Genomic DNA, 23,273 nt, shown 5'->3' with positions numbered 1-23,273 from the left:
GATGAGCTCACTGTATACAGGCCTCGTACTGTATCGCTTGCCTATTTCTGCCTTTAAACTTTCTGACGTGTGGCTCTTAAAGAAATGTCACGCAATTTTAGAAAAAGACGAAACGACGTACATGTAGTTTGCCTCAGAAGAATCTAAATGGAGATGCTGGGTGTAAAGATGAGGTAGAATGAGCTCCGTCACACCACGTTGTGTGCAGGCATTCTCCTGGGCTTTTTCTTTTTTTTTTTCCACCTGGTTACTGGTTATTTGGCCTCTACATTGTCCCGACAAGCTCATGTGGGCAAACATGTGATGTATTGTGCATTTTGTGATGTTAATTCTAAATATGGCTGACCTTGACATCTTCCCATTACACTACATTTACCTCAGACAGGAAGTCAACCTGCTGTTGAACAGGGTATTACACAGGTCTGTGCCTGCTGACTACTCTCAGCTGTATTTACACTGAATGTCTTGAGTTTTAATTTTAGATTTTAACCTACATCATTCTTTTAATTTTAAACGAAGTTTTTCCTTCTTGTCTGTAGTGATAATGTGTGCATCACAACTATATGGGGTACACACAGCACTGGTCATTTAAAATGAGGATGTGTATAGAAAACAACCCAAAATTGCTGTTCAAGAAGCAAATAAATGTCACAAATTATTATTTTTGGCGCTGAAATTTACATTTTTCCAGTAGGATATCATTCTACCTTCCAAATAAAGATCAAAGCACATTTCTAAGTTGAATAAAACACTCTGATGGGTAACAGTTTAGTTAGCGTACCCTGTATCTTTGGGTAAGTGCACATTTCTCTGCAATCTGAAGCCCAGCGTACCAGTAGTCTCTTGATTTCCTGCATAAGGAAATGCCATTTATAAATTGCGCTGCTCTGTGTAGATTGTTTGATCGTAAGTACGAACATTTTACTTATGGATTTAACAAACCCCTTCAGGGTATTGCTAGTGACCTTCTTTTGCAATCAGCTTCTGTAGTTGTTGGATGATATCCACACGGTTCACACCTGTACAAGATATTGCTGTGGCTTGCCTCATATTCGTATTTACGGCATACGTGTGTATATCTAGGACCAATGGCATAGTGCTGTCTGATGCAGTGTGATTTTGTGGGTGAGGACACAGGATGGCGCCAGTGATCATATGTAACACAGGCATTGATCTGCCCTATCTCTTGTGGAGAAACCAATAATGTTTGTGTCTGGATCCAGATAGTAAGCCCAGATATTTAAGCTGGCCTATTGTAATGGATTACATCAGTGCACTACCGGCAGAATCGCATCTAATTACTGCTTACAGTATTAAGGGGCTGGTGTGTTGAGGGGACAGGGCCTTTGCAGATAGCTTGTCAGAGGGGTGTGGTCATTGCCATCACTCAATCTGAGTAATAACCTCCAACATGGCAATGTTGCCTCAAGAGGCATGTTGATCTGCAGTAAACATGGACGGAAATCCAGCTGTTTATACATCTCTTAAGCTCGCCCGTATGAAATAAGAGCTTTGTTTTAGGCTTCTGATGATGGGTTTTAGGCGGAGCCAGGAAACGCGGCTCTTGGGAGTTGAGCGTAATTATGATCATGAACAAACCAGGCGTGATCACTAAACTCTCCAGGAGATTTGATTTGTTTGAAGGAAACTGATTTATCTTGAATTGAGAGCATCCAATAACCGAATGATCTGTCTCTAAGCATAGTCGTGTTGAATAATAGACTAATGCTGGATCAGTGACCATGGTACATGGAGTACTTATGGTGAAACATTTTCGGGCTGATAATCATAGACGTACTTGTAGATCATATACAGGGTCATATGATTTAGTGGTTTCATCTTCTCAAGAAATTGCCTGTCTTGCATTAACAATATTGCAGATTCTGACTTCAGATCCTACTTGTTAAGATTGGGATAACATACATGTATTATATACTCAGTGAGTATATATCTACATGTATAACTTCACCTGTAAGAAAGTCAACAATAGCATTGCATCACTTTCACCAGAATCTGTAGCTTTTATTTCATGCAGCCTGTAGACTTGCAGTTTGTCTCCCTGTCAGTGTGGTTACTTTTTGTTACATGTTTATACAGGCTGTAACAAATGTTGACTGTTCTTGAAATAGAAAACTTCACATAGATCTTCTCAGCTTTCTTGTGAACACCTGAATTTAAACTTATTATACGTGGTAATGAGTAACAAGTTGAAATTTAATTTTCACCTGCACCATCAGCTGAGGTGGGATATTTAAACAAAATGAGCGAAGACAGTCTTCATAGAGATGAAAATAAATGACATTGGGATTGTGATGAGACTTTTTATGTCGCCGCAGATGCATCCAGATTAGAATGGTTTGTGTATTACTGCGTTTGTGTCTTTTATTGTGAAAATAGAATCATCCCAGACTTGAATTACTTCCTTGTTTTATCATTTAAATTATGTTGGAATATTTATTTGAACAGTGTTCAAATTTGAATTTGATCAAGATGTGCGTACACAGACTAGGAGAATGTAGAATCCTTCTCTACTTTAATTATTTCCATGTTGCATAATTTAGAGGATATTGAAATGTTTATTTGATTAATATTAGAAGTTTGAATTTGATCCAGGCTTGTGTACATGTGTGCACTAACCAGGAAATTTGTAAACATGTATGTTACAGCAGATGTTTACATGTATATGTGCACATATTGCTAGGATTGATTCTGTGTTGTCTACCACACATAAGTCTTCTGGAGAGGCCATGTAAGTGTGCTCTCAAAAAAAACACAGGAACTAGTATCAGAGGAGACATTTCCTGGGGCATATTACCCGTGGAAAACACTTAGCTGTAGATTCTGATGGTTTGAAGGTCTTCCCTGCATGGTAAAAAAAGGTGACTACGATGTGAAGATGTTCTGGGCTGACAGGAGATGAGGGATATTATGGGCATTGACTGGTCGTCACAGGCGTGTTTATTGATTAGTGCTAGTGGAGTGGGCTAGATATGGGGCCTACCTGTACTGCTGCACTGAGCAATGTTAGCAGCCAGGCAGACGTTTTATGACTGCTTCCCGAAGAAAATGAGGGATTCCATTGTGGCTATTTAGCTCCAGCCAATATGGCACATTGTCACGTGGACCTCATTCCTTAGGCGTGCTAGCAGTGGTTCGTTGTGAGGCTATCAGCTCTCCGGTAGTCATAACACAGCCAGTACAAGACTCTGTTTATGTCTGTGCACCTATGTCCAGGTATGCTGATCAATACAAAAACCACTCCAATTGATCTCTTGATTAATGGTAAACATGGAGGAATAGCATTAGACCATAGTCTGTCAGCTTCTGCATGGGAGTGCAAATTGGTGTGCATGCACTAGCAGGACAGCAATGGAATCTAAGTCATTTTAGAAAACATGAAGCATTTCCCATTCATTATGAGTTCTGTGGTTACTTTGATCACAGAAAGTGCTTTAGATTCTTTTATCATTGTCACATGACACACATGTGTATGTCTTGTCATATTAACCCATCTTTATATCACTCCCTTGGCATATATAGGGTCAATGTCCTGTCAGGGCTGTGGAGTATACATGTATGTCACTGTACATGTGTGTTAAATATACACTGTAAATGCAAGGACAGTCAAAGTAGATCTAATAGTTTTAAAATATGCAAGGGGCCTTGGGCACAATGACCCAGGAACCTCTCACCAATGTACTTGGTGTGAGTTCAAGTCCAGCTCATGCTGGCGTCCTCTCCATCATTAAGTGGGAAGTTCTACAAGCAGCCTACGGATATTCGTGAGTTTCTCTTGGGCTCTGCTTGGTTTCCTCCCACCATAATGTTTGCCGCCATTGTATAAGTGAAATATTGAGTGTGGAGTAAAACACAAATCAAATAAATAAACAAATTAAATAAAATACACAAAGTTGAGTAAATCATGACCAGAGCAAATCTTCAAGAAGTTTACACACAAGCTTTATTTATCAGGCACATTGGAAGTAATTTGAAAGTGGTATAGCTATCTGTGCTCTATCCATGCACTATCCCAGCTCTGCCTACTCCCCTGAAGCTTTCGGATGCTAGACAGCTGGAGGTGCCCAGAAATCGTTTTATGGGGTTGTTATTCTTCACACAGATCCATTTTAGTTTCTTGTGCTGAACAGTCTACACTACAACAGTCTACATTAAATTAGTTCGACTTAGGATTTGTTGTATTTTTCTTCCTTGTATTTTTTCAATTACCTGTTTTGATGAAGTGATAAAACCATAGCCGTATCGGCCATACTGCTTCAGACTCCACTATATATATGTATATATTTGCCTTTCTGTTATTAGTTGAACCCGTGTTTATATTTCCAGTGTTATTGCTGCTATTGTCTGATGTACATGTACATATTTTGCTAATGATACTGTAGGTGAAATCCAGATTGACATGTTTCACCTTCTCTGCACTACCATGTACTAGGACTTTGTAGCCCCACAGTGCTTGTGAGGCCTTGGTGACAGTAAGAACTACTTTCCTAAGGTCTGTGGTTTACCAGGGCACTCCTGTTTCACACATAAAACTAAGCAATGTCATATACATGTAAGTGCAAAATTCTTGAATATGGCGTTAAACAACAATCAAATCAACTCAAAATCTCTGCTGTAAGGTATTTCAGTAGTCTTTCACTACTATTGAGGTTGCATGTCAGAATCCAGCACTAGCGGGTTACACCTTGGCCTTAGGTAAAACCATTTTGCAATGAACAGTGGTTTTATAATCTGGAATTATGAATTTTGAACAGCATGACGTAAACTACATGTAGGTAGTGAAGTCCTTCATATGTGTGCGTATATTTTTTTTAGTTTTAGGAACCTCCTCTCAGTAAGCATGCATATATTTTTCTGTGTTGTAGGAACCTTCCCTCAATATGTGTGCGTATATTTTTGTGTGTTTTAGGAACCTCCCATCAGTAAGCGTGTATATACTTTTGCATATGTTAGGAACCTCCCATCAGTGAGTGGGCATATATTTTTGTGTGTGTTTGGAATCTTCCCTTAATAAGTGGGTGTACATTTTGTGTGTTAGGAACCTCCCCCCAATAAGTGGATGTATATTTTTGTGTGTGTTAGGAACCTTCCCCCAACAAGTGGGTGTATATTTTTGTGTGTGTTAGGAATCTTCCCCCAGTAAGTGGGTGTATATTTTTGTGTGTGTTAGGAACCTCCCCCCAATAAGTGGATGTATATTTTTGTGTGTGTTAGGAATCTTCCCCCAATAAGTGGGTGTATATTTTTGTGTGTGTTGGGAATCTTCCCCCAATAAGTGGGTGTATATTTTTGTGTGTGTTAGGAACCTTCCCCCAACAAGTGAGTGTATATTTTTGTGTGTGTTAGGAATCTTCCCCCAGTAACAGTGCATATATTTTTATGTCTATTAGGAACCTTCCCTCCAAGTCACCAGAGGAGGAGCTGAGGCACAGACAGGAGTATGAAGCCATGGTCGAAGCTGCCAAAAAGAAAGGTCAGGCTCTCACAAGTTAATTCTGCACGCAATTCACAAGGATATTATGTGTGAATATGGTGGCTTGCTTCAGGACTAATTGTTAATGTTACATGATCTATTCACTCATGACCTTTTCTACTGAAGCTGTATGTGTATATTTAAAGTGTATAGCTTTATGCTAGCGTTTGTGTAAATTACCTGCACATTTACGGGCCTCTGTAATGTGGGAGATTTTCCTTGTAGACAGTGATTGTTGTTTTCATCTGGATATGTACTATTATGTGTCAAAATCTGTAATTTTGTGAAAGTGCTACTTGAAATGAGAAAGCATTCAGGATTTTGGGGGGGGGGGCAAAATTAAACATTGATTTCCTTGAAAAATCTATCAAGTTTACTATTTTGCCTATTTAATGTTTTCAGCAGTTCCCTGTATTTGTCTCTAAAAAAATAAACAAGTATACTGTTTGCTCCTAACATCATGTACTTTTTAATTGTATTCAGAACTCAAAGAGTTGCGACAGAAGAAGAAACAACTACAACAGCAGCTAAAACAGGAGGACCAAAGGGTGGCCTGTGCAAAGTTCTGGAGCCATGAAGTCCTTCCTAACTGGGAAAATATGTAAGTGTTCATTTAAAGTTAAGTAGAATAGTTTTCAAAATACTGTGCATGTTTTGTTTTGAATGTTTGAGTGTATTTGTACATGTACTTTGCTGTGGAATCTGAAGATATTAAAGATAATATTATGGCAAATGGCAATAACTTTTGCACAAGACAAAGTTTATTTTTACAGGCAGATACATGTACATGTCACAAAATATTTTCTTGTGTTATGAAACAAAGTTTTTCCACTAGGGCATCATCCTTCCATCCAACCAAACCTCATAAATCCCTTGTACGGTGACGATAAAACACTCGAGATTAGGTAACGAGCAGTTTAGTCATGGACAAGATTTTAGGTCAATTACCGTCCATATATTGATTTTGTTTCTTCTGCATTTCTCTGTATGTAATATGGTCATGCTATGATGTTCTGTCTTTGCCTTTTTTGCAGGCATAACAATAAGAAGACGCGTGATCTATGGTGGTTAGGGTTACCTCCTAATGTTCGGGGCAAAGTGTGGAAGTTAGCCATAGGGAATGACCTCAACATTACATCAGGTATATGGTCCACTGTCTGTTGGGGTCCTGTGGGGGTTTTATGATCTGACCAAAATGTGACTGTAATACAGCAAGTGTTACCATGTGGATGCACATAAAACCTCTAGCCTTGTACATTACATAGCTAAATTTATTGCGTGCCAGCTGAATTGTGGTGTATGCCTCATGAGGCCGGTTTCATGAAGCATACTTAGTGTTAAGTTGCTCCTTGCGAAGTGTACTTTATATCTCTACAACATCTCTATGTTGTCATGGTAGTCAAGGGCAAACTTAGCTAAGTGAGCTTCATGAAACTGGCCCCTGGCTATGCCCAATTTTTTACATCTGCAAACCTCATTCCTGTCATAGTAGTGAAATATTTAGGAATCTGGTGTAAAAGATCTAGTCAGATAAGAAATAAATAAATATGATCAAACTTGTACACCTTTCAACCAAGAACAAGTTACATGTACTTACAAAATTGGCAATTTCCAATAAGTTCAGTTATTTTTTTCTTTGATGGCATTCAAAATTCATTGTGCAATATGTTTCCATTATTTTCAGTCAGTTTAACTCTTTTGTTGTTCCATGATATTCTGTGTTTAAGCTATCGCTCTGAAAGTATTCATGGTGTTCAAACTTCATTATGCAATATGTTTCCATCATTTTCAATAAAATAAGCTGTTGTGTTGTTCTATGATGTTTAAGCTATTGCCCTGAAAGTATTCATGTGCAATATGCCTCATTCATTCCATCATGTTTCAGAATTGTATGAGATCTGTCTAAGCCGAGCCAAAGACAAAATGAATCTATTTGATGTGGAGCCAGGAGAGCCCAGCGGACCATCAGAGAGTGAGCTATACATTCAGCTGACAGTCATAAGATTTCACACAACTTGAAACATGCTTGTGTGATTATTAAAAGTGATAGAATGTTTCACTCTTGAGAAAAACACTTCTACCACCCTAATTCTTCAACCTTTTTGCATATGAAAGAGCAACTTTCAGCATGATTTGTGCACCTTTTCACTTGGATTTTGGAGACAAAACTAAAATGGTGGGGTTTGCCACTTTGAGGGTTACTCAACAAGTGAAACTTTATCACTCTACACTCTATAATCCCCTCCGCATATGCTTGAATAAACACCTTGCAAACATGCGGAAAGGGTGAAGAATTACAGTAGTTTACTTGGAAAGACTAAGTTTGGTTAGTCACAAACATTTTTGTCACTCCATGAGACAAGGAAGAGATCCAGTCACTGATAATACAGAAACTCATATTGTATTGTTGGAGTATATTATTGCTACACTCTACCAAGGAATAACTAACATCTTTTCCACCAACAAACAAAGCAGCATGTGATGTGCCTCACGGTTTTCTTACTGTTATTGTCTGTCTGTCAGGTTCGTCTGAACCTCCGTCCAGTAAAGAGGCCAGTGTAGAATTGATCAAACTGGATGTAGCCAGAACATTCCCACAGCTGTGTATATTCCAGAAGGTGAGTCTTTTTTATGTCGAATAAGTGTGTCTCTGTCCTAGGTGTGAAATTCATGTATGGGGAAAACATGTTCAGAGCCAGATTGACAAGTAGACTTGTGCTCAACAGTCAATCCGAATTGAAGTTGAGATGAAGGATTTTGCGTTACATGAACTACATCCCTATTCGATATCCTGTCTATTCTAAAGTTACAAGGCTTTAAATATGCATAAACAGTGTGCTTGAGTTTTATTTCTGGTATCATAATTTTTATGTCATAGGATAAGTGGTGAGAAAAAAAAATAATAATGAGTGTATAGGTTTATGATCATATCTTGTCATTTTTAATTTTCCTTGTCACCGAGATATTTCATGTTTCTATGTCACTGTATAACAATAATCATTCATTCATTCATTTCATCGTGTTTGCAGGGTGGACCTTACTCTGAACTCCTTCATAGTCTCCTAGGGGCATATGCGTGCTACCGCCCCGATGTTGGTTATGTAAGTTGTCTTTATTTACCAATAGTAATATCTCTTCACAGATCACATCATTATATGAAAATTTCATGGCCTCTTGTTCTTAGTTGATGCCAGTACTAAACCAGTATTGATTTATACATTTAAGTCTTCATTACTTTAAACTGATAGACTGAGTTTATTAATAATGTTATTGAGACATAGCTTAAACCACACGCTAGGGCCCTTTGCTGGCGCCTATGCTTATAGTGACTGCCACGCCTTTGATCAGTGAAGTTGTGTATTCTTATCCAGATCTAACTCCTTCAGCTGCAGCTTTACGTCAGCACCCTGGCAGAGCACCAGTTTGGGGTTGTCCTTCAGTATAGGCTGTTGCTGTTGTTGATGTAAATGCTTAACATGTAAATTGGCTGAATATCCTACTACGACATGTCCCTGCTTAATGCAGGAATTGTCATTATTTGGTCAGGTGAAGCATGCCATTGCCCATAGAATTCATCTGGTTGTTCAGTAATTTCACTAGGAGTTCCTGATATTTAATTTATAAATTGCCATCATCACCTGGTCTCGGTACACATTGTGATTTTTTTTGTTGCTTTCTTTCTACAGGTCCAGGGTATGTCTTTCATAGCAGCTGTCTTACTTTTGAATATGGACGTTGCTGATGCCTTCATTTGTTTCGCCAATTTACTGAACAAACCTTGCCAAGTGGCTTTCTTCAGAATGGATGAGAGTTTGGTGAGTGAAACTCCTAAGCCTCCCAAAAAAAAATTTGGCAGCTATCAAGTGAGAGATTGCCTTGAACAACTGTTGCGTCCTTTCTTTCTAACAGAAAGGGAAACAATTCAGGAATATTGTGGCTGCTAGGATTTTTCCTCTCATCCAATCTAGGCAGACTTCATTGGGGCCCTTATGGCTGCTTAAATTACATTGGATTGCTTGTGACAAAAAAGCAAAGGTTTGATTATTGGGTATGGACCAGATGGAGTCTTCATTTGATTTCTGCCTCTGCGGCTTCAGCTTGGGATTCACAGACTTCCATTTGCACATCAGGCTTAAAGTCTTCTCCTGTGTCTACAGTTCAGATTCAGGAAAATTATGGAATCTGCATCTGTCTTGTTTTTTTTTTTCTACAGTTGGCCTACCCATTATTCATCTGTCTTCTCCAGTCAGATTATTCTGACTGAGCCTTTTTTTTATTCCAAATACTGTATAGGCAGCTTGAATTTAGATAGTCATTGTTGACGAATTGTATTGAAGTGTTTTTTGTTTTTTTTTTAATTTAAAGAAGTGCAGTTGAATTTATGAGTTCTTCTCACCCACTAACCTGTGTACAGACAGTGAAAGCTTTTTTTTCTCTCACAATGGTAAATTCAAATTGGTTTCCTTCTATTTGTCATATTCCATGTTTTGGGGGGCCACAGATTTGGTAATGCTGCAAACAAATATTTTCTTTCAAAATATCTGAACAACAAAGTTAAAACATGGCAAATTAACCTAATGAAAAGTGGGATGAGGGCTCCTCTTTGGGAATACAATATCATGTCTGGTTTAAAGTTGATTAGATGTTTGCTTCCAGGCTTGTGTTATGTTTAAGATTGCATTATGATGACTGTGTAATGAAAAAGATTTTTTTATTTTGGTTTTCAGATGAAGTCTTACTTTCAAACATTTGAAGAATTTTTCAAGGAGAACATGCCAAGGTTACATCAGCATTTTGTTCAACTCTCTCTGACGCCGGAGGTATACGTCATTGACTGGTATGTATGAGATGTACATCTGTGCTTGGGAATATCTTGGCACTTCTGAAAAAGGTCCTCCTCATGGAGGATTTTAGACTTGGAATACTTGTAACCAGAGTGACAACATTGCCTGATAAACCTGGCACCATGGGACATATTCCACACAGCAAGGTGTCAAAATTTGATTTGTTTATTTATTTATTTTATTGGTGTTTTATGCTGTACTCAAGAATATTTCACTTATACGACGGCGGCCAGCATTGTGGTGGGGGAAACCAGGCAGAACTCAGGGGAAACCCACGACCATCCGCAGGTTGTTGGGTCAAAATTTGAAATGTGATTTAAACCCTTACTTCAGAATATAGGAGTTAAACTTTAAATTAAATTTTATGTATTATTATTATGTAAGGCAAATGTTATAAAAGGTTAACCCCAAAGGGTGTATAAAATCAAGGTTTGTCAAAGTCATCAAAGCCTTTAGTCAAAAATGGCGTGTTGAATCAGGCATTGTCTCCAGTTCTCAGGATCATGAAGATGTCTTAGACTTTAGATAAGCTTAGTTTCAACTTGAGAATAGTTTACTGCACTTAAATGGTGATTTAGCTTAGTAATTATTACGCTAATACTCAGAGTTTTCCTAGTTTTTCACGACAAAATAAAAAATTAGGAATTAAATTCAAGCCCTAAGTTCAGGAATAATGCCATATGTTAAGTCGGACTGAAGTCCAAGACAGCTTTGTGATCTGCAGACCTGGGTTTCAAAAGCTAGTGTATACTGTTAAGACAGAGATCTGATAGCTATTAGCTGAAGATAAATCCGTATTAATTTAAAAGTTTTCTGTAAAGGATGAATTTCCATGAAGATTTTCTGTTGCTAGACAAACGTCAAAGTTAAGTGGTTAATGGTGATAATGGTGATAACAGTTCATGAGGACACCCTGGTTTACTGTAATCCTGGAATTACAGTCATTCCTGGCTAACCCTTGGTTATAACACTTAAGACTGTGTGCATGTGTAGCCAGACCTACTGTCCAGGTTCATACTCATGTTGTGTTATTATTTCCTGGCAGGATGTTCACCCTGTTCAGCAAGTCTCTGCCCCTGGATGTGGCCTGTCGTGTGTGGGATGTCTTCTGCAGGGATGGGGAGGAGTTCCTGTTCAGGACTGCTCTAGGTAAGCCTATTGTTTTTCCCTCACGGACATGCACCCCAGCCAGACATTCCTGTGGAGGCTGTTATTTCCGCTGAGAGCACTTGCACTCAGTCAGAGTCAAGATGACCTTTGGTCTTAATGTCTCTTCACCTGATGTGTTTTGACATAGATATTATGTACATATATTAATCTTGAAGTCCTCAATGAATACACAAATAGAATTGAAAAATTAGAACTTATTTCATTTGATACTAATGCAGTCATCATTCTTTATATTTTTCACCACTGGCAAATGAAAAGTATGTACTCTGGAATTTGCCAAATCTAGTGTAGAGCCCAACAAAAATTACACTTTTTTTCTTCTTGAATTCATTAATTGTATGAATCAAAGTATTCCATGTAATAAGGTATCTTAGCCAACATTTGTTACACATCATTGTCAATTCAGGCTTGGGGCCTTCGTGGCCTAGGTGGTTAGTACACCAGCGCTGTGAAATGACCCAGGACCTTCTCAACAATGCGGTTGCTGTGAATTCAAGTCCAGCTCATGCTGTCTTTCAGGTCACACATAAAAAGGTCCGCCTGCAAATGGTTGTGGGCTACCCCGGGCCCAGTTTCCTCCCACCATAATGCTGGAAATATTCTTGAGTACTGCATAAAACACCAATCAAATCAATAAATAAATAATTAATTCAGGCCTTGTGCAATTTTTTTGGATTTCGCCGCCAATTGTTCATGGTGGCAATAAGTGGTTGACATGTGGTCGTTGTATAGTCTGTTTGTTGAAGATCACATGTCAGCAGTAGAGTGCAGGTCACATGTGGGAAAGTCCATCAGTAGTTTGTCAGAGATAAGTGGTGTACCTGGGTGCTTTTCTACACCCATAAAACTGACCACCACTATATATGAAGTGAAAAATTCTTGAGTATGCCGTAAAATCAAATATATTATTCCATTACTGATGAGTATTCTTTAATTTTGCAGGCATATTGAAGATGTATGAAGACATACTGTTACAGATGGACTTCATCCACTTGGCTCAGTTCATGACCAAGTTACCAGAGATGATCTCTGGAGAGACTCTGTTCAAGTGTATAGACTGCATCAAAATGACAATTGACAAGAAGAGATTCACCCAGGTTTTGTCCAGTTTCCGGGATTCCAAAGAATCTTGACAACCGTAGAGTGTAAAACTGAAATATGTTAATACCATGTATCTGTGATCTCAGAACTCTGGGTTGTGATGTCACGATGACCTGAGCGGGAAGCTGCCATGTGACGGAGCCGTGCTGACCCACCAAGCCCTGCCCTGCCCACTAGCACCGTCATAATTTACTTGGTAACGATATGCCTTAAAAGGTGTTCTGGACTTTCGAATTTTGCCTGGGACAGATATCGTAAAGAAAGATTTACTGTTTGCAGATCTGCATTGCAAAAGTGGCGGATTTGAAGGAAGGAGAGAACTTCATGCGGGACTTGCAGAAAATTATCCAGCCTGGGTGTTGAGCTCAGATAAGGTAGAGGCCATACATTCCAACAGCATGCTGAAGTGCCCACCCTAGTACATGTACATGCAGCTTATAGCCGGTGTGGTCAGTAACAACTAGTAATGTTTGAGGACTGCTTATGGAGACAGGGGTTACAGCGGTTAAGCAAAGACAAGACAGATGTAAATGGTGATCTTTGTCGCTTGGGCTGAAAAAAAAAATCTTGTTCAAAACATCATACGTCTTGTCGATGTCATTCTAGTGTGGTTTATAGTGCTGCTTGACATGTAACCCTCAGATAATATCCCGTACAGTCCTGTGTATGTTACACCTCTCCAGAACTATAGTGTGTAATAATGCAGACCAGCTTTTATCACAGCCTGTATTTGAAAGGCTTTTCCTGGCTTAGATCATAACGTTGATGAAATCGCTTACTGTTTTAAACATAAAATAGAATGCAAGATAATATATACTGTGATGCAGAATTGTGGTAAGCCAATCAAGTGGTGAGAATTGAATCTGATTTATCACTATGTTGAATATCCAAGTTTCCTCTCTTTATATTAAGTGTTCTGTTTTTGTCATCACGTTGATTGATTCTTTTTTTTTTTCTGTTACATGTACTGTAGCATGGAATACATACATGTTTACTATGTCCTCAATGTTGATGAGTATATCGTTTTGTTAAGTTGTACTTTGTGTGTTAACATATCTGGTTGGGTCACATGTCAGTATAGCTGTTCAGAGCCCTGTATAATATTGTATATATAGACTAATAAAGGTCCTTGTAAATATGTACAGTGAATGGCTCCATTTATGGCCGCATGTGGATCAAATTTATAATCTGTATTCTAAAAACTTCATTTGATTTACATACATTCTTACTATAGAAAGAGATGGGATTATTTTCTCTAATATGAATTTTATCAGAAACATTTCCTGGTACATATTTTGATAACTGTTGCCCTGGTATTTTGCCAGGCTGTTGGTGTGTGTGACGAATGGCTCAGCTGTGCACATACTATGTGTACATGTGCGAAGCCTCCGAACACCTTCACTTACACATAATTGTATACATCTCATCAGACTTGAAGGGACAGACATAGTCTGATAGTAAAAACAACCCAAGTAACAATGTTTTCTGCAGGTACGATGTTTTGTCTATTTGCTGTGTACAGTTTTTATATTGAACATTCTGTGCATGGCGTTTGTAATTTCCGTAGCAAGACTGACATTATTGGAGATGAAACCTAGTTTGTCTATGTGAAGCCTTGATGCTTGCACAACACCAGTCAAGTGTCCAGACCGTGGAAACTGTCCCCCTCAGTCTGTGTTTTTCTCCACAAGAAACCACCCATTCTTTTACTTAGATGTGGTCATGTTAACATGTTATCTGTATCTGACAGCTTATTGCCTGATTTGTAATACTTTGATGTAGGCCAGTAGCACCTGTATGGAGTGTACAGGCTAAATACTTAATCCGTGCTGTGTTACAGACCTTAATACAGGTGCCGTGTCTGCCCCTTAAATGCATGTTGCCTGCTGATGCAGCTGCAGTGATCAAATTGTCTACTCCTACAGCTGCAGACTTATTTATTATTTTCAGCTACCGGGATATGATATTCTTCCGTAATTGACATTTTGCTATCTGATCTAGCCAGATCTAAATTGTCATTTTGTTCTGTGATGAGTTTCATGTGTAATTTGTAGTTTGTTGGGGTTTTTTTTCTAGAAAGATGCCTTTCTCCATTGAAGCTAATTAAATCTGGTCAAGTCATACAGAAAAATTTTAATGTTACAATACATGTATATCTGGTATATTTTACATCTGTTTTATGTATTGATTGGGAGCTTAATTCCCGCAGGGTTCAGTGTTCATGTTAGTTTGCAGGATGCAAGAGCTTGTGTATAGGCTATTCGAGACAAGTGTAATTCATTCTCGGTACATTTTCATGCAGTGTCTTAATTTATGCAATAGTGTGAAACTAGTTAACAAGATACTTTAAAATGGGTATTTTTTAAGTTATGCAAAAACAGTGGTGTGACTGACAAAATTCAATTCTCAGTCTTCAATGAGAATTCAGTAGTCCAATTCCTAAAATATTTCCCTAAAGTGTTCAAAGGTACGGGAATCTGTCTGAATTCACAAAATGGAACATTCAAAAAAATATACAGAAAAATAATTGATTATTTAAAAATTAGTAAGAACTATGCCTGTCAGAAGAATTAAGTAGGTATGCTACAGCTTTCATTTTATCTCATATTTCTTTTGAGAAAAGAGATTGAAGAGCAACTTGAATACATAGGAATCTAAAATTGGATTTCCAAGTTATAAGAATCCATTTGGATTCTAGAAATATGAGCTCAAAAAATTAGCTCTGTAATCACATGCTGGCACTAGGCTGATTGTTGATACAGTTAATGGCACCACAAGCGTGACAGTTACGATGCTGGTTTTACAGTAGTACACTTTACGTACCTTCTTAAGATCTGAGGCTCGTTCCTCATCCTAATGAGATTCAGGTTCTGCCCAGTCAGAGGTTTTTAACATCTTGGGGGGAGGGGGTGGGGACAATTTTGTCTGCCTTCTAAATATGCAAAATGAGGAGAATGAAATTGCTCATATTAATTATAGTTGCATGTAACTGGCACTAGCTTCGGCGCAGCCCTACTTTATGTTATGTCGAATGATGTTGTATCCCGTAGAATTGTACCTGTGCGTGATTTTTTTTGTACAGAAGTAAACATATTCATGTAGAACAGAGTATTACTTTATTAAGCTAACCAATATCAGATATTTATTTAGCTGTATACAACTATTTTCTCGGTCATTGTTCAAACATTTCATTTTATCGGATATAATAAAGTTTGAAGAGTGCAATACCACATTTACTTCTGTTGTCTATTTTCTGTTGTAAAGGAACAATACAAGTCTATTTTCAATTTCAATCAAGCAGTACATCACGAAGGAGTATTACTGTAAATATTCAACCTTTTTCAACCTACTAAAGTACTTTTTTTAGTGTAATTTTTTTCCCACTATTATTATGAAAATGACTCCAAAAATGATTTATTTGTGTTATTAAAGATGCAAGCTTCCTAAAACTGGGCAGATTATTCCTTTACACCCAACAGTTCTCTCCGAATTTTTCAATATATAGGTATCAGTGGTGGTTGAAAAGGTTGAAGAATTAGGGTCCTGTATTATGTGATGATACTTATTCTGACAATTTTTAGTTCTTCAAGGTAGGCCTACAGTGGGAGCGTATGTCATAGCTCTGGTGCTGGCATCCATTACCACTTGGAGCATGTATTTTTAGTACACTGATCTAATCATACCTTTGAATTAACAAGTTATAACATTCGGTGAAGGGGTTTTGATTGGTAATTTGAATTTTTGAAGTGTATTTTCATGCTTACTTAATAAAGTGTTAAATGTTCTTGTCAGCTTCATGTAAATATTGAGGGTGATGTCTCAAAAAGTACTGCATGACTGAGCTCAAATGTTTCACACATGGAAAGCAAAACAGCACAATGGAGATGTTCAATTGCTGATGCCCAGCGCGTGTGTTGATTACTGTGAATTACGAAATGAATGACTAGGTGTATGAGCTTTATTGTACCGGTAAGCTACCATACCAAAAAGATGGTATGTTAAAAAAAAATCGTCTTCTGCTTCAATAATAGGGAAAGAGCACTGTGTTCATTGTGGCCCTGTAGGCCGTTATTGGCCGATTTTGAAGCATAGCTATGATAGAGCTTACCCTATGGAAAGGGCAATAACCGTGGAATGTTTTTGCCAACATTCAGACAGTCATCTCCCGCTAGTCGTCATGGTCACATGACTGAAACCGCGGGAAAGCCGGTGGCGAACGCAAAGATGGTGAACCAATACGAAGAAATCAGAAAGCGAAACATCGAGGATAACCGGCGTATTTTAGCGGAGTTGGGCATACTTAATCCGGTGGGTATCCTGAATTTCAGACTCAATGAAGAAAAGCGTTTCAAACGTGATCAACAATGCATCCGGCGACTGCCCACGTGTTGTTGTTGACATCAGAGAACAGGCATCAGCCGATCTGATGAAGAATATGGAAAAAAAAACATATCTTCTGATGTCTGATTTAAGGAAGAGTGCAACATTAACTCACAGTGGGGTTGCCTAGCTTCATTCAGTTTCACCAACACTACAAAATAACATAGATATAAAGTCTGGGCGCTTACAGTGTTAAGTTCGTACTCAACGAAAGTCCAAGCCAATTTGTTATCGAACAAGTCTTGCGCAAACTTTATATGAAACACCAACATGAAGACCTGCTTTCCCCACCAATAATAGATTTATTGTAGCCATGAAGGCTTCCGCTCTATACACTTCTCTGCGACTGCCGCCATGTTGAGTAGCTCCATGCATATCCTGCTTCATAGTTTAGCAGTGGGAGGATGGCGGCATTCCGTGGAAGCATTCATGGCTATAATAAATCTATTATAAATCGAGTAGGGACATATGGTGGCACACAGACACAGGCTCATAGAAGTCGTCTGGACGAGCTGGTCCATCGATTGAATAAAAAACTCAATAACTGGCTATATTTGAATATATATATTTCAATTTGAGTTTTATATATTTCAAGTTTCTTTGGTCTCACAAATAATTTGACCTACTTCGGCTTTTTTTTTTTTTTTTTGGACAGCGTAGCACGAGTGACTGCATGTGAACACTCAGTCTTACTGGTTTCCTCCGCCTGACATCAGGTGGTGCTGATGTCTTCAGTTCCTTTCAAGCCCTGCAGATTTCATTTTCGGAAGTCTGAAGGTTGATCAATGGCTTATAACAGCCAAATTAAAACCCTCTTTGCCAGATATGAACGTTTAACAGCGACATCGATTCACCATAAAAGCAGGTTTTTTGTTCATTTGCACAATTGCCCTGGACCTTTGTTCAGTAAGAAATTAACGTTGTAAGCATTGCGACTCCATCAACGCTTATGAAAAGGAGTTGGAGTCTTTCAGGGCTATGGGGCTACATGTACATGTATATCAAGCATTGACTCCATCCCTGCCTCTCAAAAAAGTTGCCGTACATTTCCGAACTCCAACTCAATGGGACCGATCTCAGTCAAGTCCGGGCTGATGGCATCAAAACTTACAAACCTGTGTGGGTTGAAATAAGATGATTGAATATGCATTTCAAACCTAAAAGTAGGTCATGTGACACCTGTTATCACAAAAATTATACCAGTCGATTAAGGCAGCAAGTTAATTAGTTTCATATATTGAGGATAATAGGAGATTCCAATGGAAAATAACGTATAAATCAGTAGAGGAGTTGGGTTTTTTTATGTCGGAAGGAGATGTGTGTTTGAAATATGCGCTATGCATTTTGTGAGGCGGCCGTGGACTGTGTTGTGATGAATGTCAGTATTTTAAAATAGCATCGACATGTATATGGGCTATCTGCACTCCTCGGTTCTCAGTGTGCTGCCCTCATCGTACTGATCATACCACTGATGTAGTGTGCTGTGTGACGTCCATTCCTGGGTCCCATGTATGTAATACTAAAGTTAGTCACATGCTTCCCCAGGCAAATGTGTGTGACGAGAGAAGCTTTTCAGTGCTTATACTACCAATAGCTTGTAGGAATTTCCCTTTAGCTCAGTTGGTAGAGGCTGCTGAAATCATAGTTTGAATCCTGGTGTGACCTAGCCTGGGACTGTGTCTAAAGGTGGTTTATATATACTGATACACGGGGACCACTGGCCACTATCCTGAGAGCTTTGTGGACCCAATTCCGGTATTGTGCTTACAAAGAGCTCCGTTCTCTTTCGATTCCAATGCATGCGTGTTAGATTTGTCCCGAGTACACATAAAGCACAGAAATTCTGAAAGCTGAAATATTTTCGCACATTTTGCGACATTCACTCTTTGTCTTTACCTCACCATTCTCCTGTAATTTTAGCCAAAGTCGAAAATAGGCTCATATTTAGCAGGTCGCCACGCGCTGCCATGCTTTTAAAATCTGGCTCAGTGAGGCACCTATGCGCAGCAGTGGTTGACCTTTCGGTGAAATTGAATGGAATGGATGCCAAAGATAATCACCCTTTTTGAACTTTTGTAAACTTAACTTGACAGTTGACACAAACTGTGGGGTCTGTCATTCAGCTCTATAGCCTTCAGTCATTTGCAAATTCGTGTCTCTGCAGTCACATGGTTTTCTGTCTGTCAAAACTGACAGCCAGCTGATTGAAACATAGTGACATAGTGAAAGGTCAACTACACATGCTCTGATCTAGGCCTAATCCCAAGTTAAAAGATCACAGCCGAGATCCTTGGCTAGGTGTGACCCACGTAGTGAAATCCTTCTACCATTACACTGGTGCTGTGACCAAACAGGTTCCAAGAAGCATGGGGCTCTGGGCCTGTGAACGTGGGTGTGTCTTGGGAGAGGAGAAGGATTTAAGAGGGGTCGGAATATAGTGGGAGCAGCTTTTTCTATGATTATACTAGCAGTGTGAATTTTCCTTTAGCTCAGATTGTAGAGCGTTGAACTTCAGCTACTGAGATCAAGGTTCAAATCCTGTTGTGACCCATGTAGTTAAATCCTTCAATCATTACACAAACACTGGATTTAAAGTTCTCCATGTCCATGGCTAACAGACTTCAGCAACCATGTTTCAGGTTTAGCATTTGTTTGAATATCCTGGATGTTCGATTGGCAGTACTTCTAGACAGCCAGCTATACCTTCAAGCTTATTTGAGTCGGCCTAACTATGGGGCAACGCAGAGAATAGCCAAGTGGTTATATGGAAATTTCAGACACCTGTCAGTGATGCTTGTAGGTCACTAATACAAAGAAGTTTTAGTTTGCAAGGTGAAGTATATTAATAAACTGACATATCGGACACAGAAAAGAACCAGAATTACAGACATAGTTTTGTTAAGGATTTTAAGGCTAGAAATGTTACAGTTAGGTAACGTGAAATTTCAAAATGGCTGTCGGCGGCAAGGACGGCAATGTGACAGTGAGTTGTTATTATCATCACTGAAGGTAGTAAATTAAGATTATCTCCCTCTTGCTAATGATCCTATCCAGTAGTCTGAGAAGGACTGAACCATTTCGTCACCGCTCTCTTTCACACAGTGAGTTACAACAATTGAAAAAATGTCATGAAAGTAAACATCAAGTGATAAGATATGCAAATACTCACTCGGACATCATCACAGACGCCAGAGTTGTCTAAAAATTAAGCTCAACTCATATCTCGCATGATTTAACTCGTCATTGGCAAGTAAAGACAGGAGTGTACTTTCATGCGTGAAGTTTCTCACCAGATTGAAACTGGAAAAGACAGGTTGATCCACATGTATATGTCGCCAGTGGATAGAGAAAGATTTAAGCTACAGGTAACTTTCAGCCTTTACCTTAGTGAATTCTGTCTGCACTTGCATTGAGAAATATATTTCCCCTAGGATAGTATTCCTCCCTGGCAGATTGAGGGGATTTAATTTTAATTTTTTATTATTTATTGGGATGTAAGTGATGTTTTTTATTTACTCACCAAATGGCTCCTAAATAAAAACAAATTTTTGAGCACAGCACCTGCTATAACACAAGTTTGATGATGTGAAATGATATTACTGTCTATGCAGTTCAAGCCCTTGGGAAAAGTTGTAAAGAAATCCGTTAAGAGGAAACGCCACAGTACAGGAGGAGAATGGGTGCCCAAAAAACAAGCAGTGGAGGTTGATCAGGACTACGAGGGATATGGATCCATCCGGGGGACATGCAGAAGATCATCCAGAATCCAGGGAAAGGTGAGTCTGGTCATGGATGTTATGAGGGATACGGATCATGGAGATGATGAGGGATATAGATCCATCCTGGTAGTCCTGGGAAAGGTGAGTCTGGTCCTGGAGATCATGGATATAGATCCATCCAGCAGAAGGTCTCCAGAATCCAGGGAAAGGTGAGTCTGGTCCTGGAGATGATGAGGAATATAGATCCATCCACAGGATCTGCAGAAGTCATCCAGAGTCCTGGGAAAGGTGAGCCTGGTCCTGGAGATCATGGATATAGATCCATCCAGCCAGAAGGTCTCCAGAATCCAGGGAAAGGTGAGTCTGGTCCTGGAGATGATGAGGAATATAGATCCATCCACTGGATATGGAGAAGTCATCCAGAGTCAAGGGAAAGGTGAGTCTAGTCATGGATGTTATGAGGGATACAGATCATGGAGATGATGAGGGATATAGATCCATCCTGGGAGTCCTGGGAAAGGTGAGTCCTGGTCCTGGAGATCATGGATAATAGATCCATCCAGCAGAAGGTCTCCAGAATCCAGGGAAAGGTGAGTCTGGTCCTGGAGATGATGAGGAATATAGATCCATCCTGGGAGTCCTGGGAAAGGTGAGTCTGGTCCTGGAGATCATGGATATAGATCCATCCAGCAGAAGGTCTCCAGAATCCAGGGAAAGGTGAGTCTGTCCTGGAGATGATGAGGAATATAGATCCATCCACAGGACATGCAGGTCATCCAAAATCCAGGAAAAGGTGAATCTGTCTTGGATTCGATCATGGATACAGATCTATCCACAGGACATGCAGAAGGTCATCCAAAATCCAGGGAAAGGTGAATCTTGTCATGGAGTTGATGAAGGATGTGGTCATCCAGAAATCAGTGAAAGGTGAGCCTGGTCATGCAGACAAGAGATACAGATTGTATCCATGGAACATGCAGAAAGTCATTGAAAATAGAGGGAAAGGTGAGTTTTGTCATGGAAATGACAAAGGTATTGATCCATCCTCGGAACACAAAACATGGTCATCCAGAATCTAGGGAAAGGATGAATAATGTGATGAATATTTTTAAGAGGTATGGATTTAATCCAGGGAAAGTGCAGAAGGTTGTCTAGGTTTTGTTTTGTAGGAGGGCAGGCTGTCCCTGGTTTCAGGGCAGCATACTAAGCTAAATAGCTGTTTAGTCTTCCAATACTATGTTTTTATGTTGTGTTAAGATAAGTTAGACTGTATAGGTTTACCTTGTTATTTCCCTGTTACCAGGCAGCTCCTAATGCAGAAGAGTTGAAGGATGAGGTGGACCGGTTTGTGGAAGAAGAGCAGAATTCGAGGTTAAAGGTCAAGCCGAACAGACCAAACTTTTATGGAGCAGTGGAAGGTAATTGCATCTCGTTTAGTTTGTCAGGTGTATGGTGTACATTGGTGTGTTTGTAGCTTTGTATACCTGGTAGTGCACTGCATGCCATTTGTTTAACTGTGTGAAAAACTTTAAGTTAAAGTAAAAGATTATTTTTATGAGTGTTGAAAGACATTTCAAATATTTGAATACTCCGGTGGACTTTATGAGCCCATACTGACAGTGTCTAGGAACTCTTGACATCATATCACCCTTTTTTCTCCTGATGTTCACCAGAAGAAAAGGAATTTTTGGGGAATATTTTATCCGTAATCTTTTACTCATGGGTAAAAAGAGTTATTCCAACATTCAGTGTGTCGTGTTCATGTGATGTCGGAGTTATAAACTCAGATAGTATGGCCCATGAAGCCCGCCTTAGAATTCAAATGTTTGAATGCCTTTATCTCTCTTCACAAAAATGGTCTATTTAATGATACCTTCTTCAATTTTTAGAGGTCTTTTCCTTTAAAAAAAAAAACTGTATCCATTCTGATATGAAGAAAAGTAAAGAACAAGATAGAAACCTGGGGAGATAAGATATCAGTGGAGACTTCTCTTCCAGGTGTTTCAAATATAATACGAAATGTTTTTTTTTTTTTGTAAAATTTAATGGAGTTAGTATATTTTCAATCACATTTAATTTTATTGAAAGATGTTAGGTATGCATTTTGGATTTCTGTGACATAACCATCTCAGATCCACTTTTTTGCGAGAGGTGGATTTGTTTCACCTGTCTTTTAGATAATTCTCTTTGAATTGTCAGATGTGTTGGTTCAATCATGATGCGATGGAGGACCGTTCCTGCCTAATGTATTTTGGACCTAGACTGAAGAGTATTGGTCGTTCTGCCTTTGTGATGGCATTTTTTGAGTGAAGAGATAACGTATTACTTGTGCATTACAAGAGAAAAGTTGGGCTTGAATACAAGTCGCCAGTGATTCAGCTGTACAGTGACTTCATCAGTGCTTCCACCGCTGTCAGCAGTCAGTCAGCTGTGCATCCAGGTGGGTCTTACACAAAGTTTATGGGAGATCACTTGCTTTCCACTAATGAGCTCACACTGCAGGTGAAAGTTTGTAAATGAGGGCCAGTTACTTGCTGGATAGTTTACTCCAGCTTCCGTCTGTTGTAT

General features: G+C 39.1%; 2 protein-coding genes across 3 annotated transcripts in view; both read left to right on the top strand.

Annotated features, from left to right (window-relative positions):
• The window catches only part of LOC135467841 (TBC1 domain family member 12-like), a 37,765-nt gene extending 22,871 nt beyond the window's left edge, over positions 1–14,894 (top strand). For both annotated transcript variants that reach the window (XM_064745730.1, XM_064745731.1), the window contains exons 3-12: positions 5,409–5,491; positions 5,975–6,092; positions 6,526–6,632; positions 7,377–7,463; positions 8,015–8,109; positions 8,521–8,592; positions 9,178–9,306; positions 10,219–10,328; positions 11,381–11,484; positions 12,448–14,894. In XM_064745730.1, the coding sequence (XP_064601800.1) occupies positions 5,409–5,491; positions 5,975–6,092; positions 6,526–6,632; positions 7,377–7,463; positions 8,015–8,109; positions 8,521–8,592; positions 9,178–9,306; positions 10,219–10,328; positions 11,381–11,484; positions 12,448–12,638 (1,096 nt within the window). In that variant the 3' untranslated portion in view covers positions 12,639–14,894. The remainder of the gene's footprint in view (positions 1–5,408; positions 5,492–5,974; positions 6,093–6,525; positions 6,633–7,376; positions 7,464–8,014; positions 8,110–8,520; positions 8,593–9,177; positions 9,307–10,218; positions 10,329–11,380; positions 11,485–12,447) is intronic.
• Positions 14,895–16,785: 1,891 nt separating this feature from the next.
• Positions 16,786–22,924, top strand: LOC135467070 (uncharacterized). Its single transcript, XM_064744830.1, has 4 exons — positions 16,786–16,914; positions 20,598–20,762; positions 22,009–22,123; positions 22,905–22,924. Exons 1-4 carry the CDS (start codon positions 16,792–16,794, stop codon positions 22,922–22,924), a joined length of 423 nt encoding a protein of 140 aa, XP_064600900.1. The 5' UTR covers positions 16,786–16,791.
• The last annotated feature ends 349 nt before the right edge of the window (positions 22,925–23,273 follow it).

Source organism: Liolophura sinensis, chromosome 6 (assembly GCF_032854445.1).
Source record: "Liolophura sinensis isolate JHLJ2023 chromosome 6, CUHK_Ljap_v2, whole genome shotgun sequence".
NCBI lineage: Eukaryota > Metazoa > Mollusca > Polyplacophora > Chitonida > Chitonidae > Liolophura > Liolophura sinensis.
The sequence above is the reverse complement of the archived record's forward strand: the minus strand, read 5'-3'. Positions and strand labels throughout refer to the sequence as shown.

Bases quoted from the DNA above. Each gene is read 5' to 3' on its own strand.
- LOC135467070 (XM_064744830.1), top strand. From the start codon at position 16,792: ATGACTGAAACCGCGGGAAAGCCGGTGGCGAACGCAAAGATGGTGAAC. The intron at 16,915-20,597 runs GTGGGTATCCTG...CTGTCTATGCAG, and splicing joins AGTTGGGCATACTTAATCCG to TTCAAGCCCTTGGGAAAAGT. The intron at 22,124-22,904 runs GTAATTGCATCT...TTGAATTGTCAG, and splicing joins CTTTTATGGAGCAGTGGAAG to ATGTGTTGGTTCAATCATGA.